At 45.6% G+C, this 15,176-nt stretch overlaps 1 protein-coding gene across 1 annotated transcript in view; it reads right to left on the reverse strand.

Annotated features, from left to right (window-relative positions):
• TRIM33 (tripartite motif containing 33) overlaps positions 1-15,176 on the reverse strand; it is a 96,912-nt gene that overhangs the window by 18,210 nt on the left and 63,526 nt on the right. Inside the window, exons 12-14 of the mRNA XM_015429273.1 lie at positions 13,851-14,001; positions 11,785-11,869; positions 7,790-8,011 (exon numbers count right to left, since the gene is read on the reverse strand). Coding sequence (XP_015284759.1) covers positions 7,790-8,011; positions 11,785-11,869; positions 13,851-14,001 — 458 coding nt within the window. The remainder of the gene's footprint in view (positions 1-7,789; positions 8,012-11,784; positions 11,870-13,850; positions 14,002-15,176) is intronic.

The following is a 15,176-nucleotide window of genomic DNA, read 5'->3' on the forward strand; positions in this document are numbered from 1 at the left end:
AAGTGGGTGTTAGATAAGATTCCAGTGGGCACCACACTGGGGAATCACAGTGATAGACTGTAGAGGTGATGAACAAATCTGATTGTTTTTAATGTATTAGTTGACTGTATCTTTGTGGATTTATTTGCATATTTCAGAAATACTTAAGGCATTATTTGCTGGCAATAAAGAAAGATTTGATATCAAGACAAACTGGATCTCCTAGAAAAACAAAGAGTTGCAGCTTTGTTCTACATATGCAAACAACATTTTCTCCAATTCTGATTCCAAATGACAAAATTCAAACCGCCTATGTTATCATTAAGGAGCTGCGGTGACTCAAGTGGTTAAGACGCTGAACTGCAGGCTGTGGAAGGTCAGTAGTTCAGCAGTTCGAGACCCGAATGTGCCGCATGACGGAGTGAGCTCCCGTCTCTAGTTCCAGCTCCTGCCAACCTAGCAGTTCGAAAGCAAGAAATTGCAAGTAGATAAATAGGTACCACTTTGGTGGGAAGGTAACAGCGTTCCGTGCGCCTTGGTGTTTAGTCATGCCAGCCACATGACCACGGAAACGTCTTCGGACAGCGCTGGCTCTTCGGCTTTGAAACGGAGATGAGCACTGCAACCCTAGAGTCGGATTCGACTGGCTTTTGCTTTACCTTTACCTATGTAATCATTAACAACTGCAGCAACACTTAGCATTTAAGTTTCAAAGTGCTTCATGGGTAATAATCCTGTAAGGAATATTGTGTTTACTTCCCTGTACAGATGGAAGGATCACAAGTGAGAAATTATGGGCTGCTTAAACTCACCAGATGAATTTTTTAAAAGCAGGTAGCCAAATCAGTGCGTGACAAAATCCATGCAATAGCTTTTATTAGGTGGATAAAGGTGATTTGGGTACCAAACGCAGGTGAGACTGAAGGTCCTAATTCACAGTAGCCACTGAACAACCCAAGCCTTTTAGCTGCTTTTGTCCCTCTTCGCCGGTGGACTGCCAGTCTACTCTGTAGCTTTTATGTTCCCCCTAAGGTGTTGTTGAGTCTTGTGAGCAAAAATTCTACTTCATGACCGAGCCTACATTTTGTTGTGAGTGAGCCTACATTTGACTGCATAAATTAGTTTGAGTCTTGCTCAAACTCAACAAGGACAAGCCACATAGCCTAAGATTCTTAGCTGGAAGCCCAGGAGAGATTGTTTGACTGCACGTTTCCATGGCCCAGATCTTATGCACTGAGGCAGTATCTCTCAGCATCACATACACTCTACAAATGCCCATTGGGTTCAACACTTGGACCTTCATTACTACTTAACATTTGTCTTCTGTGGCATTACAGCTAAGAAAGCAATCTACAAACATATAGGGATTCAGAAGAGTAATCAAAGTTTTGAAATGTAATGGCAATAAACAGGCTTTGTACATCCAAAACCTTCCACAGCAAATATTTAAAACTTAACAGAAACTATACAGATGAGTGATTATGTATTCACTGGTGAAGCCTGGATATCTGACAGTCTTAAAAAGCATACCACCAGAATTTCAAAAATCAGATCTGTCAAATGCAGAGAGGTTAGAAACTGTCAGTCACGAGATTGCTGCATATGACGGCCTTGCACATTCTTGGTATTTTACAAGCCACAAGAATTATACATAGGTACCTTAGTAATACAACCCATAACTGGCCAGTAAGCTTGCTACATATTACAAATACATGCCAAAACCAGTCTTAAAGAATTCTACCATCAATTAGAAGAAGTCTGACAATAACAGTATTTACAAGTAGGGTATCCAAGAGGGCTCACCAAAGAGAACTCCATCTCCCCATTCTATCTCCCTAATTCCCCCCTCCCTCCTCATCATAGTCCCAACAAGTCTGCTACGTTGAAAGGTCATTGTATGAAAGTATCACCATGATACTTGACCAGGAGAAGCTTGACCCACTCAGGCAACTGAAAAGCTATAAGGAACTCAGCTGTATTCTAAGGATGGGGCGGGGGGGAGGAGAGGACAACACACCCACCGAGCATCTTGGGCTATACAGCTCCTCTTGACGCCGAGAATTCGGGGACATGTAGTCTGTACAGTTACAGCATGGAAACGGGGTTTATATGGAATAGCATCTTTTAACACACACAAATGTGTGTGTGTGTGTGTGTGTGTGTGTGTGTGTGTGAGTGAGAGAGAGAGAGAGAGAGAGAGAGAGAGAGAGAGAGAGAGATTATCATATTTTGGTGGCTGGAGCTCCCCCTTGGTGCACCAGAGGGGAGAGAGAGAAAGAGAAGGAGGCTGCAGAAACCTACACCAAGCCAGATCAGGCTGGGGGCACAGCATCACAGACAACTTTCCACTCCTCCTTTGATTTCCCTCCATCCTTAAATCTTCATTTTCATTTTCTTTTTTTTGCCCCTACCTGGGCTTCAATACTCCTCCCCTCTTCACTGGATTACACAGCCAGCCACTGCCTTGTATCATTTTCGTTTTCTCTATGCTTTTTAAGTGCATTTTTTCTAGCAAAGGGAGAAATCAAACACTTTCTTTAGAGTATTTCTCTCCCACCCCCCTCCCCGCACACACTGGTCTGAAATCTCCCTCCCCCTCAGGATCCAGAAAAACTCATTAGCAAGAGCTCAGCTTTCTGGTGTGAGCAGTCAGAAAGGGGAAAAAATTGTTTTCTTTCTTTTAAAAAATAAAAGCTAAGAAGAAACAAAGAGTGGGAAAGCTGGAGAAATCCAAAAGGGGGGGGAGACAGCAGAGATGGGTTGGAATCAGCTTTGGCAAAGGCATGCTGTTGGAGGGGGAGGGGAAAACGGAAGCCACATTTTTGCTCCAAGTTTTTGGGCACTGGCACTGCAAATAGTAAGAAGCCTGGTTAGAAGATATATATTGTTTTTAATTCACAGTTTTTTCTACTCCTCTCTCTGTCCATACACACACTCCACCTTTCTTTCTGCTTTGGTGTTCAAAATAAAGGGGGGGGCAGCCACAGGAGGAGGCACTTATCTTGTTCCCGAAGGATTTCCACATTTACAACACAAAAGCTCACCAGAAGAAACAGAAGTTGTGCAGCCTGGAGGAGCAAAACTTTAGAGCTGGCAAATAGCACCCTCTGCCAACTGCCATTGCAGGAAGCGTGCAAAAGCAGACTATGCAGCTAAATAATAATAAAAAAGCTCCGATGGTTTTTGGGTAGAGGACTCTGAAACCCCCCCCCACACACACACACTGTAGGGAAGCTACAGCTTGACTCCTGATAAGAGATAAAAGAGGGATTTCTCACCACCCAAGCAAGAAATAGGGGAGGCTGGAACTGACGCTAGAGATAAGGAGGAAAATTTCACTGCACATAACGCAGAGCAGGCTTTTGGCGAGGGAGGGGAGGGGAGGAGAAGAGAGGGGCAGTCTCGGAAGCCAGCCGGAACTGTGTTCCGGTGCGTTCTGGTCCAAAAATAGCCCTGAGCATGACCATTCTTTCACAGTCCTCCATGGCTCTCTGAGCATGGGCACAGAGGATAAAAAGCACATCTGTAGCTTGTCTCCATTTCAGGGACATGACCTTAGTCAGGTGGGTAGCCATGTTAGTCTGAAGCAACAAAACAAAGTTTTAGACCAGTGGCACCTTTAAGACCAACAAAGTTTAATTCTATAAGCTTTTGTGAGCATGCACACGTCTTCAGATACACCGAAACAGAGTTTGTCAACCATTACATATAGGTAGAGGGGGGAGGGTTATTTGCCTGGAAGGGCTAACTAGAGTGAAGATACACTTAGCAATTAGTATAGCTAGAGCTGGATTAAAGACCTGTGAATAGCATCAAATTAGCATGCAGATAATAAAAGAGTTAACTCTTTTAAACTCTTAAAGGTGCCACTTGACTCAAACTTTGTTCCTTTATTATCTGTGTGCTAATTTGCTGCTATTCACAGGTCTTACTAACTACTTTAATCCAATCTTAGCTATACATTGCTCAGTTACTTATGCATCTTGACTCTAATTAGCCCTTCCTGGCGACTAACCCCCCCCCCCACACACACACCTATATGTAATGGCTGGAAAAGTCTGTTTCAATGTATCTGAAGAAGTGTGCATGCAAATGAAAGCTCATATCCAGAATTAAACTTTGATGACCTTAGGGTGTATATGTCTGGGTCAGTGTCTTGCCAGGTCTGGCTGGCTGCTTTGGTACTGGCTTGCCTTGGATTCTCTGGTTTGACATTGCTTCTGTTGGGCATGTTGTTTCTGTTTGCATTTAAAGGCTTTTGGCCTACCTATGTGTATTAAGTACCACCAAATCCCTTCCAAGCTATGACGACTCTATGAATTAACGACCTCCTAAATGTTTTATCGTTAACAGCCTTGTTCCAGTTTTCCCAACAGAATAAGAAAAACAGGAAGCTTTTTCATCAATGCTAAAAAGGCCTATGCCAATTTATTTCAAAACAGGGTCGAAAGGAAAACATTTTTAGTGCTGATCACAATATACAAAAATAGTTTAGGCTACCTGATTGGGCTTTAATCAAGGAGGCGCACATTTTATGAAAATGTAGTTCTAATTAGAGCTCCCTGTGTAAGAGAGCCTTGTTGAGTTTAAAAGATTTGCTAGCATTTTAATTTCAGAAAAGAATAAATTCAGAAAAACTGCTTAGCAAATCAGAACCATGAGATACAAATTCTGTAAAGCCATAATGGCTGAAAGCCAGATTCAGAATACTGACATCTCCATGTAGTCAATTAACTTGGTAGCATCTTGACTCACATATGCACAGAATACAAATATACACAGTAGAGGTGTGAAAAAAGTGGTCTTTTTTTGAGTTCAGGTATATTGAGACCAAAAAATATCGTTACTTTCCAATATTCCCAAATCCCAATACCAACATTTTTCAGCTCCATTATGCCCTATAGGAACCATTACAGTCAATGGGGAATCCGGGGGTCTATTTTTTGAGGTCAGGGGCACCACATTTTCAGCGTAGCTGCTGGTGCCTCTCCTAAAAAAAACAACACCCTGAATTTCAAAAAGATTGGACCAGGGGGTCAAGTTCTATGGACCTCCGAAGAAGGTGCCCCATCCTCCATTTGTCTCAATGGAAGGGGGGGAAGGCATTTAAAGGGCGGCGAAGGCCCCGTGGGACAAGCCATCTTCTGCTCCAGTCTGGATCATATGTATCGGGTCCAGAAGTCTGGATCATATGTATCGGGTCCAAGAGACGGAGGCTGAATTCCTCCATATCCATGTTGAATGCCATAAGGCTTTAGTATGTGTGATCATGCCAATCTATTTGACAGATGTCTGACAGTCTGGAGAACCAGCACAAACCGGTTCTGACTGGAGCTAAGCTGAGCTGTCTCACAGTGACTCAGCAGTAAGCTGATTGGCTGGTCAGTGTACATAAGTGTATGTAGTCTGTACAGTATTTTCCTTCTTCTTGTATGAGCGTATGGCAGAGCACTTTGACAGAGAGAGCTGTATATATGAAAATAAATCACTGTATATAGTTAACCACAAGAACTGTGTGAGTGTGGTTTACTGCAGTGGAATCTTAGCAGAGTGCAATTTGGATCTTAAGCTGACAGACTGCGCGACAATCCACCCCAAGCCCAACTCCATGGTCGTGTCGTCCGCCTCAAAGAGTAAACGTACCCTTGCTACCCCTTCCGATAAGGAGAGCAAGAAGTTGGATTCCATTGGTCGTCGTTTCTACTCAGCTGGAGCTCTCGGAATTAAGACATCTAATTATATTGCTTGTATGGGCCGTTACCAGTACTCACTCTGGGAGCGCTTTACCGTCCTTTTGACCTCGGTACCTGAGAACAAACGTCAGGAGGCCAAGAAGCTGCAAAAGGAAGGCTTGCTGCTCTCTGAACATTCCTGGCTTAAAACCACCTCGCTCCCTGCTGACACCAGGGCGTACATAGAGGAGTTACCTTTTGATGGCCAAGGTCTCTTTCATGCGTCCACTGATTCGACACTCCAGGACATGGATAACAGCATTAAGGCCTCGAGGTTGCTGGGGATCTCTGCACCCTCTAAGCCCTTTTGTCCTCGCTCTTGGTCTCGTTACGGCTCCAGGTGTCAATACGCTAAACCGTCACCAGACAAAAGCTACAGACCACATCGGTCTCCGTCTGCAAACAGGCAGCAGTACCAGACCACACAAAGATATGGCTCTGGACAGCAACTTGTCAGACCTAAAAAACCTAAACTCAGCAAGCAGGGCCTCTGACTTCCGCCTGTCTGCCTCTTCCAACCCTACCTGCCTCCATCGTTATTTGCAGGCCTGGGCCACCATTATGTCGGACCAATGGGTCCTTTCCATCTTAGCCAAGGGCTATTCCATCAAATTCATGGAACTCCCACCTCTTTCTGTAGTCGTCACCACTCCCCCGTCGTCATTCCTCCTCAAAGAAGTTGCCACACTTCTGTCGAAAGGTGCTATAGAACCCGTGCCTCTAGATCACCAGGGACTTGGTTTTTATTTCTGGTACTTCGTGGTACCCAAAACAGACGGCGGGCAGAGGCCGATCTTAGACCTTCACGGCCTCAACGCCTATATACAGTACCAGAAATTCAAAATGACATCCCTACCAGTCATTCCGCCTCTCCTGTCCCAAGGATGCTGGGTGGCCACCCTCAACCTCGAGGATGTCTATTTCCATTTAACTATCCACCCCTCCCATCGAAAATATCTCCGGTTTGCGATAGGAGGCAGGCACTACCAATACAGGAGTATACTGTTTGGCCTCAGCACGGCCCCGCAGGTCTTCACCAAGACGATGGAGGTCGTTGTGGCACATCTCCGCCTCTGTGGCCTGACAGTGTTCCCATATCTGGACAACTGGCTTCTGGTCGCACCTTCCAGGGACCTTCTTATTCATCATGTATCCCAGGCCCTCAATGTCCTTCGTTGCCTCAGTCTCTGGGTCAACCACAAAGTCACAGCTGGTTCCTTCTCAAAGAGTACAGTTCATAGGGGCGATACTCGACTCCAGAGAAGGCAGAGCTCTCCTGCCCCAGGACAGAGCCCTAACCCTGACTGCTCTTGCAGAACAAGTTTGACTCCAGGACACATTGTCTGTTTTCCAGATTCAACACCTCTTGGGCCTGATGGCAGCTACAACTGCTGTCCTTTGTTTTGCGAGGCTGCGAATGCATCCACTCCAGCTTTGGTTCCTATGGCACTTCAAGCCCCTACAGATGTCCCAGTCGGTTCATCTCTCTCTGCCACAGGAGGCACGCGACTCCCTTCTCTGGTAGACACGGTCAGACAACCTGACGCGGGGTGTCCCTTTCCATCCCCTCACTCCTGGTCTCACCCTCACGACCGACGCCTCGCTGTGGGTCTGGGGAACCCACCTCAACGGCCTCTCTGTAGGTCACAAGTGGGATGCCTTGGTCTCAAGAAAACATAAATTTTCTAGAACTTTTGGCAATCAAACTGGCCATCCAATGTTTCCAGCCTCTTCGCTCTCATTTTTTTTAGCCCCCCATAGGGCATTTTTATTGCATTTTCTATAAACTACAACGAAATTAGGGAAGGGATCTACAAACTATGGGAGAAAGTAACAAAAACCCACTAAAAACCCAAGAGATGGTGATTATACATAATGCTTGTATAATAGCTTCTAGCTTAAAATTTAATTAAAGTTCACTGGATGTGGTCAACCATAATCTTCATACTAAAATTAAAGCAAATTTTAACACCTGCGCATCTGCCTTAATAAAAAGCAATTTAAGAAATGGTTAATAATCATTATGAAGAGTTCTAGAAACAATAAAAACTCAATATATATCCTTTTTCTTTCTCGACTGATAGCTTGTTTTTGAGGCTGCTGCCCCAAGTTCTGAATCGGAGTCCTCGTCCGAAGATGCCACTGCTCCATCACTCTCCTTGATGCTGTCATCTTTCTCTTTATATTCTTTGCCTGCTGGTCGATTATGCTGCTGCAAAAACTCCAATGCTTTTTCAACAGAGTCAATTTTTTCTTTCTTATCCTTGAACTTGAAGATTATGTCTTCGGGCACATTCCATCTGTAGGGGATGTTATTTTTCGAAGCAATAGTACCAAGTCTCTGAATTTCTTTCTTTTCTTTCTTATTTCAAATGGAATGTCTTTTAAGATTTTAATTTCTTTGTCCTTAATCTTCAAGGTCGTTCCACTTGTAGCTTTAAGAATTTGGACTCTCACTTGTCTTCTGGAGAATCTCACCATCTCTTCTCCGGGCAGATTATTCTTTCTTGTAAATTCAGAATACGACCTATAGATCACATCTATTTCGCTTTGTAGTATATCCGCTTTAATATCTGTTACCGGGGCAATAGCATCACACATCACCTGCTTTAGATCTTCTCCTTTCTCCTGAGGAACTCCTTGAAATCTCAGGACATAGCTTGCTCTTTCCATTTGCAGCTGTAATAAATGAGACTCGTCGGCTAGTCTCTTTTTCTCCATCACCTGCAGTTGTTTTTTGAGCTTCTTTGTGTTGACATCCACTTCTTTGAGCTCTTGCTCCATTCTCTCCGTTTTTTTAACAGTCTCATTCAGTTGGGTTTGTTGCATATCAAGCTTTTGGTGCAATGCCATAACTTGTTCCAGTAGAGGGCAGAACGCCACAGTCAGCATCCTTTGAAGGTCTGCAGTTGTGTCCTGTCTAGGGACAGAACTCGCTGGGCTGGCACTTCCAGCAAGAGGCTTCAGTTTCGCTTGCTTCTCCTTCTCCTCCTTCGGCGCCATGTTTGAGATTGTTTACTTTTCATAAAAGTTATCAAAGTCTCTAGAATCCCTACAAGAGTCTGGTAAGTTGGAATTCCAGTTGATGGTGGCACATTTGCGGACTTACCTCCCGGACCTCCCGGGGATGTCTCCGTGCTCCGGCGGAAGGAGGGAGCGAGCAGGCTCGTAAACCCCCCCAGGGGCCTGGTGAAGGGACCCTGGCCAAGGAGCTTTGAGGGGTAGCCTCTTCAATGGCGGAATGCCAGAGAATCGAGGCTCCCCTTTGCTCCAGTGGTTCTTCCAGCCGAGAGACCAAATAGTACAAGTGAAGCTAACCGGGTCAACCGCAGGGGATCGGGCATGAAAAATGATGAAAGAATCGGGGTCGAAAGACCAACTATGAACGTGAGTCAACTGAGAAATGATTTTTGAAAGAAAAGACGCTCCCCTACCCTACACGGCGGAACGGGAAAAGCATAGGTATGGGAACTATATGCTGTCTCACCTCAGGATGGCGTGAGACTTTGGCCAAGACAGTGGAGCCCTTGGATGACCAAGGGAGGCAGTGGGGACCTTGGATGACCAAGGGGTAAAAGGAGTACTGAAGGATGATAGGGAAATGGCTGAGAAGCTAAATGCATTTTTTGCCTCTGTCTTCACTGTGGAAGATGAGAAGTGCTAGCCCACTCCAGAATCGCTGATTTCAGGAGGGGTGTTGAAAGACCTGAGTCAGATTGAGGTGACGAGAGAGGAGGTCCTAAAACTGATAGACAACTCAAAAACTGATAAATCACCAGGCCCAGATGGCCAAGAGTTCTGAAAGAACTCAAATGTGAACTTGTGGATCTCCTGACCAAAATATGTAATCTTTCCTTAAAATCAGCCTCCATTCCTGAGGACTGGAAGGTAGCTAATGTCACTCCCATCTTTAAAAAGGGTTCCAGAGGAGATCCGGGAAATTACAGGCCAGTCAGTCTGACGTCGATACCAGGTAAACTGGTGGAAACCATTATTAAGGAAAAAATTAGTAAGCACATAGATGAACAAAACCTATTGAGGCAGACTCAGCATAGGTTCTGTAAGGGAAGATGTTGTCTCACTAACCTGTTAGTGTTCTTTGAGGGGGTGAACAAACATGTGGACAAGGGGGATCCAATAGATATTGTTTACCTTGACTTCCAGAAAGCTTTTGATAAAGTTCCTCATCAAAGGCTCCTAAGTAAGCTCAAAAATCATGGGATAAAAGGACAAGTCCTTTTATGGATCAAAAACTGGCTAATTAATAGAAAACAGAGAGTGAGTATAAATGGGCAGTTCTCCCAGTGGAGGGGGGTAAGCAGTGGGGTACCACAGGGATCAGTACTTGGTCCACTGCTTTTTAACTTGTTCATTAATGATTTGGAGTTGGGAGTAAGCAGTGAAGTGGCTAAATCTGCGGATGATACGAAGTTGTTCAGGGTGGTGAAAACCAGTGAGGATTGTGAGGCACTCCAAGGGGATCTGTCAAGGATGGGCGAGTGGGCGTCAACATGGCAAATGGGGTTCAATGTGGCCAAGTGCAAGGTGATGCACATTGGAGCCAAAAATCCTAACTATAAATACACGTTGATGGGGTCTGAACTGGCAGAGACTGAGCAAGAGAGAGATCTTGGAGTTGTAGTGGATAACTCACTGAAAATGTCGAGACAGTGTGTGACTGCAATAAAGAAGGCCAATGCTATGCTGGGGATTATTAGGAAGGGTATTGAAAACAGATCAGCCAATATAATAATGCCCCTATATAAATCAATGGTGAGACCTCATTTGGAATACTGTGTGCAGTTCTGGGCACCACACCTTAAAAAGGATATTATAGCTTTGGAAAAAGTGCAGAAAAGGGCAACTCGAATGATAAAAGGGTTGGAACACTTTCCCTATGAGGAAAGGTTAAAGCGCTTAGGGCTCTTTAGCTTGGAGAAACGACGACTGAGGGGTGACATGATTGAGGTTTATAAGATTATGCATGGGAAAGAGCAGGTAGAGAAAGAGGTACTTTTCTCCCTTTCTCACAATACAAGAACCCGTGGGCACTCCATGAAATTGCTGAGCGGTCGGGTTAGAACGGATAAAAGGAAGTACTTCTTCACCCAAAGAGTGATTAACACATGGAATTCACTGCCACAGGAAGTGGTGGGTGCTACAAGCATGGACGGCTTCAAAAGGGAATTAGATAAGCATATGGAGCAGAGGTCCATCAGTGGCTATTAGCCACAAGGTATAGCTAGGGGCTCTGGGGCAAGTGATGCTCTGTCTTCTTGGTGCTTGGGGGGGGTCAACAGTGGGAGGGCTTCTAATGTCCTGGCCCCACTGCTGGACCTCCTGATGGCACTGGTATTTCTGGCCACTGTGGGATACAGAGTGTTGGACTGGATGGGCCTTTGGCCTGATCCAACATTGGCATCTCTTATGTTCTTATGTTCTTATGAAATACCTGCCCATCGAAAACGCTTTATACTGCCAAACAGGGCCAAGAAGATGCAGGCGAATCTGGCGAGGGAAGCTAGTATAGCAGCATCTGGTGGGACTGATTAACATTTCTGCCGCTTCGAACCCAAACATTAGATACCATTGTGGAATGTGGTTTGGCTCTTGCTGCACTTCAATATTTATGCAGGTTTCACTTTTTTTTTTTATTAGAACCATTCACCTGGCCAGATGCCAAACCAAAAACTTATTTTTGGGGGGACATAGTAGCAGATTCTCTACTCAAATCTCTAATTGCTTTTAAAATCCCTAGCAGGAAGGAGCAAGTTTTTGCAGCAGTATTTCCGTCTGCAAGGACGAAAATAGATTTCCTTCACATTAGCATGGGAAAAGCCAGACGCAAGGTGGGGTTTCTTTTTGCACAATGTATAGGTGCAACCACCACTGGCAGATGTGGAAGGAGCATTTTTAGGAGGAAAGCTTGGTATCGTGGGGAGTTCGCGCTCCCAGTTTAATTCTGGCAAGAGAAATGAGGCTGTCTTTACTCCCTTTGCAAGGATAGAAGCAGAATGCCTGCACATCGTACCTGGGAGAGCATCAGTTTTAACCTCTAGGAATAAGTGCATACTTTTTTTTACTATTACTATCATCATCACCTTCATTTACGGACTGTGTATGCCGCCTCTCCAAACACCTGCTCAAACAGTTCACAACTAAAAACAATGCAATAAAACCAGCAGCATACATTATCAACATGAAAAACAAAGTGCAGGCATAAAAATAGCATAAAACAAACACTGAGCAGCCTAGAAAAATACCTCTACAACAGTCCCCAGGCTAGAAGCAAGACCATTAAAACAGCTAAACAGATGTAATCCCTCAGTTAAAACCCTGGGTAAAAAGAAGAGGGCACGGATAAAGCAACTAAAAGACACTGGAACAATAAGAACGGCCCTGTTGGATCAGAGCAACAGGCCATCTAGTCCAGCATCCCGTCTCACTGAGTGGCCAACCAATTCCTCTGGAGGGCCAGCAACAGGGCATAGAGGCTGAGACCTTCCCCTGATGTTGCCTCCTGGCTCTGGGATTCAGAGGATTAGTGTGGTGTATTCAATCTGACCAGAGTATGTATGTGAACTCTGTCACTGAAACACCATGTGAAGCTTTCATCCTGGGCTAGGATCCTCACTTGTAATTGGTAGCCCAGGAAGAGCCGACCAATCACCAACAGCCAGTTCCAAAAATCCAGGGGGGTAGCAATTATTTTTTCAGCAGCCTGCCCATTTCAGAAAAGTAATTTAGTACGAGACCAATTAGGGCATTATATTTTTGTTAAAGGGCAATATTAAAACAAAACATTTACCTTCACCTCCATTTATGCACCCAACAAGAAGCAAATTCAGTTTTTAAGAGATGTTCTCAAGAAACTAGATAAATTTAAAGAGGGGGAAGTGGTGATAGGGGGAGATCTAATTTGGACTCATATGGGTTACTTAGACAAAAGTGGAAAGAAAAATACAGAAAGGAAAATAGGGGGAAACAAATTGGTAAAAAGACTGCAAAAATTTAATCTGGTAGATGCCTGGAGAGTGGACAATCCACAGAAAATGGATTATACATATTATTCACATAGACACAACACATACTCAAGAATAGATTTCATTTTGATATCATCAAGTTTAATGCAGAATATAGCCAAAGCAGAAATTGGTATAAGAAAACTATCTGATCATTCTCCAGTCTGGTTAGATATGAATATTCTTGGAGAACAGCCAACTACATACACATGGAGATTTAATACTATTTTATTAACTAAATCAGAATCATCGGGGAGAGAACTGCCCCTTGGGGCACCCCCACAGACTAATGGGTGTCTTTGGGACAGCTCCTCCCTGAGTGCCACCCTTTGTCCCTGACCTTGGAGAAAGGAGACAAGCCATTGCAGGGCGAGCCCCCGAATCCCCGTGTCGGTGAGGCGATGGGTGAGCAACTGGTGATCGACCATGTCGAACGCCGCCGACAGGTCTAACAACGGGAGCACCGCCGTCCCGCCCTGATCCAGGTGCCTTTGGAGATCATCTGTGAGGGCGACCAGTGCTGTCTCAGTCCTGTGGCCCGGGCGGAAGCCGGACTGAGACGGGGCTAGTGGAAGTGTCATGCAACTGTATCGCCACCGCCCTCTCTATTTAGTTTGCCCAAATAGGGCAAACTGGAAACCGGCCAATAGTTGGCCAATTCGGCCGGATCCAGAGATGGGGTTTTTTAGGAGGGGGCGGCCCATCGCTTCCTTGAGAGCCCCTGGGAATAGGCCCTTGGACAGGGACCTGTTGACAATGTCCCGAAGGGAACCTTGAAACCCCTCCCAGCCTGCTCTAATTAGCCAAGAGGGGCACGGATCAAGGCTGCAAGTGGTTGGATGCACTGTTGAAACCAATCTGTTGACTTCCTCTAGGCTGAGAGGGCCGAAGCTATCCAGAATGGGACCAGAAGTCGTGCATGGAGCCTCAAGTTCACATACTGTTTCAAATGTGGCCGGGAGGTTGAGGCGGAGCGACAAGACTTTATCTGCAAAATGGCTCGCAAAAGCCTCACAGCCTATATCCAATTCCTTAACATTTTGTCTGCTCTGTGGCAGGGTGGTTAAAAACCAAATCGTTCTATACAATCGTGCTGGGCACAAGCTTGCAGACGCACTCTCGGCCGCGTAGAACTCCTTCTTCGCGGCCTTCATTGCCATCTCATACGACTTCATAAACGTTCGATAGGATGTTCTTGACGCTTCGTTGCGAGCCCGCCGCCACTGTCTTTCTTGCCGTCTGAGCTCTCGCTTCATCAGCCTCAGCCCCTGGGTATACCAAGGTGCCAGTCTAGATCGAGGGTGCAGAGGGCATCTGGGAGCGATCTTGTCAATGGCTGCCAAGAGTCGGTTGTTCCAAGCCTCGAGTAGTTCATCTAACGAGTCACCAGGGGGCAATGGATCCTGGAGAGCCATCTGAAGCCGCAATGGGTCCATCTGGCTCCACGGGCGAGCTAAAATCGGCTCACCACCCAAACAGGGTTGGGATGACACGTTCACTCGGGCCCTCAGGGCGTAGGGGTCCAACCATGGAACTGCCATAGCAGTAATCTGGTCCACTGTGATCCCAGCCGCGAAGATCAAATCAAGCGTGTGACCGGCCTGATGAGTGGGGGCTGTTACATATTGGGAGAGTCCCAGCGCCGCCATGGACGATGCTAGGTCCACCGATCAGGAGGAGGCCACATCATCGGCATGGACATTGAAGTCCCCCAGAACCAGCAGCCTGGGGTGTTCCAGCACCCAGCCTGACACTGAAGATCTGGTAGCAGAAATGAAATCTGAAGGTTGCCCACTGTGCCAACCTTCACTGTCCCCTCTTAAACTTCTAAACTTCAAGAACTGAACTTTGCAAAATTAATTCCTAACTGTTGTCCAATAGTGCAAATTTACTGTACTCTGTCACTGTTGCCCAAGCTGAACAGTCTTCCAGCAGTCTTGCATGTAGCAAAAACTGACAGAGATCCTCACGGAGCCAAAGTCATCTGTCAGCATTAGGAATCTTGGGGGTAGAGGCAAAGCTTGCTCAAAAACACATCTTTGACAATACTATCAAACTGTTTGCTAGCCAAAGAGTTCACAATGTACCATCTCTCAATGCTGACCTCTGCTAGTTGGTTGTTAATTGGAAATGGTTTTTTGCATCCTATCCTATTGCAATGTGCACTGCCTCAATCGGGTCCCCAACGTGGTGCCTGTAGGCACCATGGCACCCACCAACACCTTTCCTGGTGTCCTACAAATCTTTCTGGAAAGTGAGTGGGGCCAGGAGGGGCTTTTGCCCACTGAAGATTTGCTTGGCTCTGCAGACTTTTTTTTAAGTTTGTTTTTGCAGCAGCTGTCAGCACAGCCTAAGGTTCTAACACTGTGTGTGACTGAAGGAAAGATGTGGCAGCCATTTTGTGGTTGGCTATGCCTCCTGCAGCAGCCAGATTGTCAGAATT

This window comes from Gekko japonicus, unplaced genomic scaffold (assembly GCF_001447785.1).
Source record: "Gekko japonicus isolate JY-2015 unplaced genomic scaffold, Gekko_japonicus_V1.1 scaffold786, whole genome shotgun sequence".
Taxonomy (NCBI): domain Eukaryota; kingdom Metazoa; phylum Chordata; class Lepidosauria; order Squamata; family Gekkonidae; genus Gekko; species Gekko japonicus.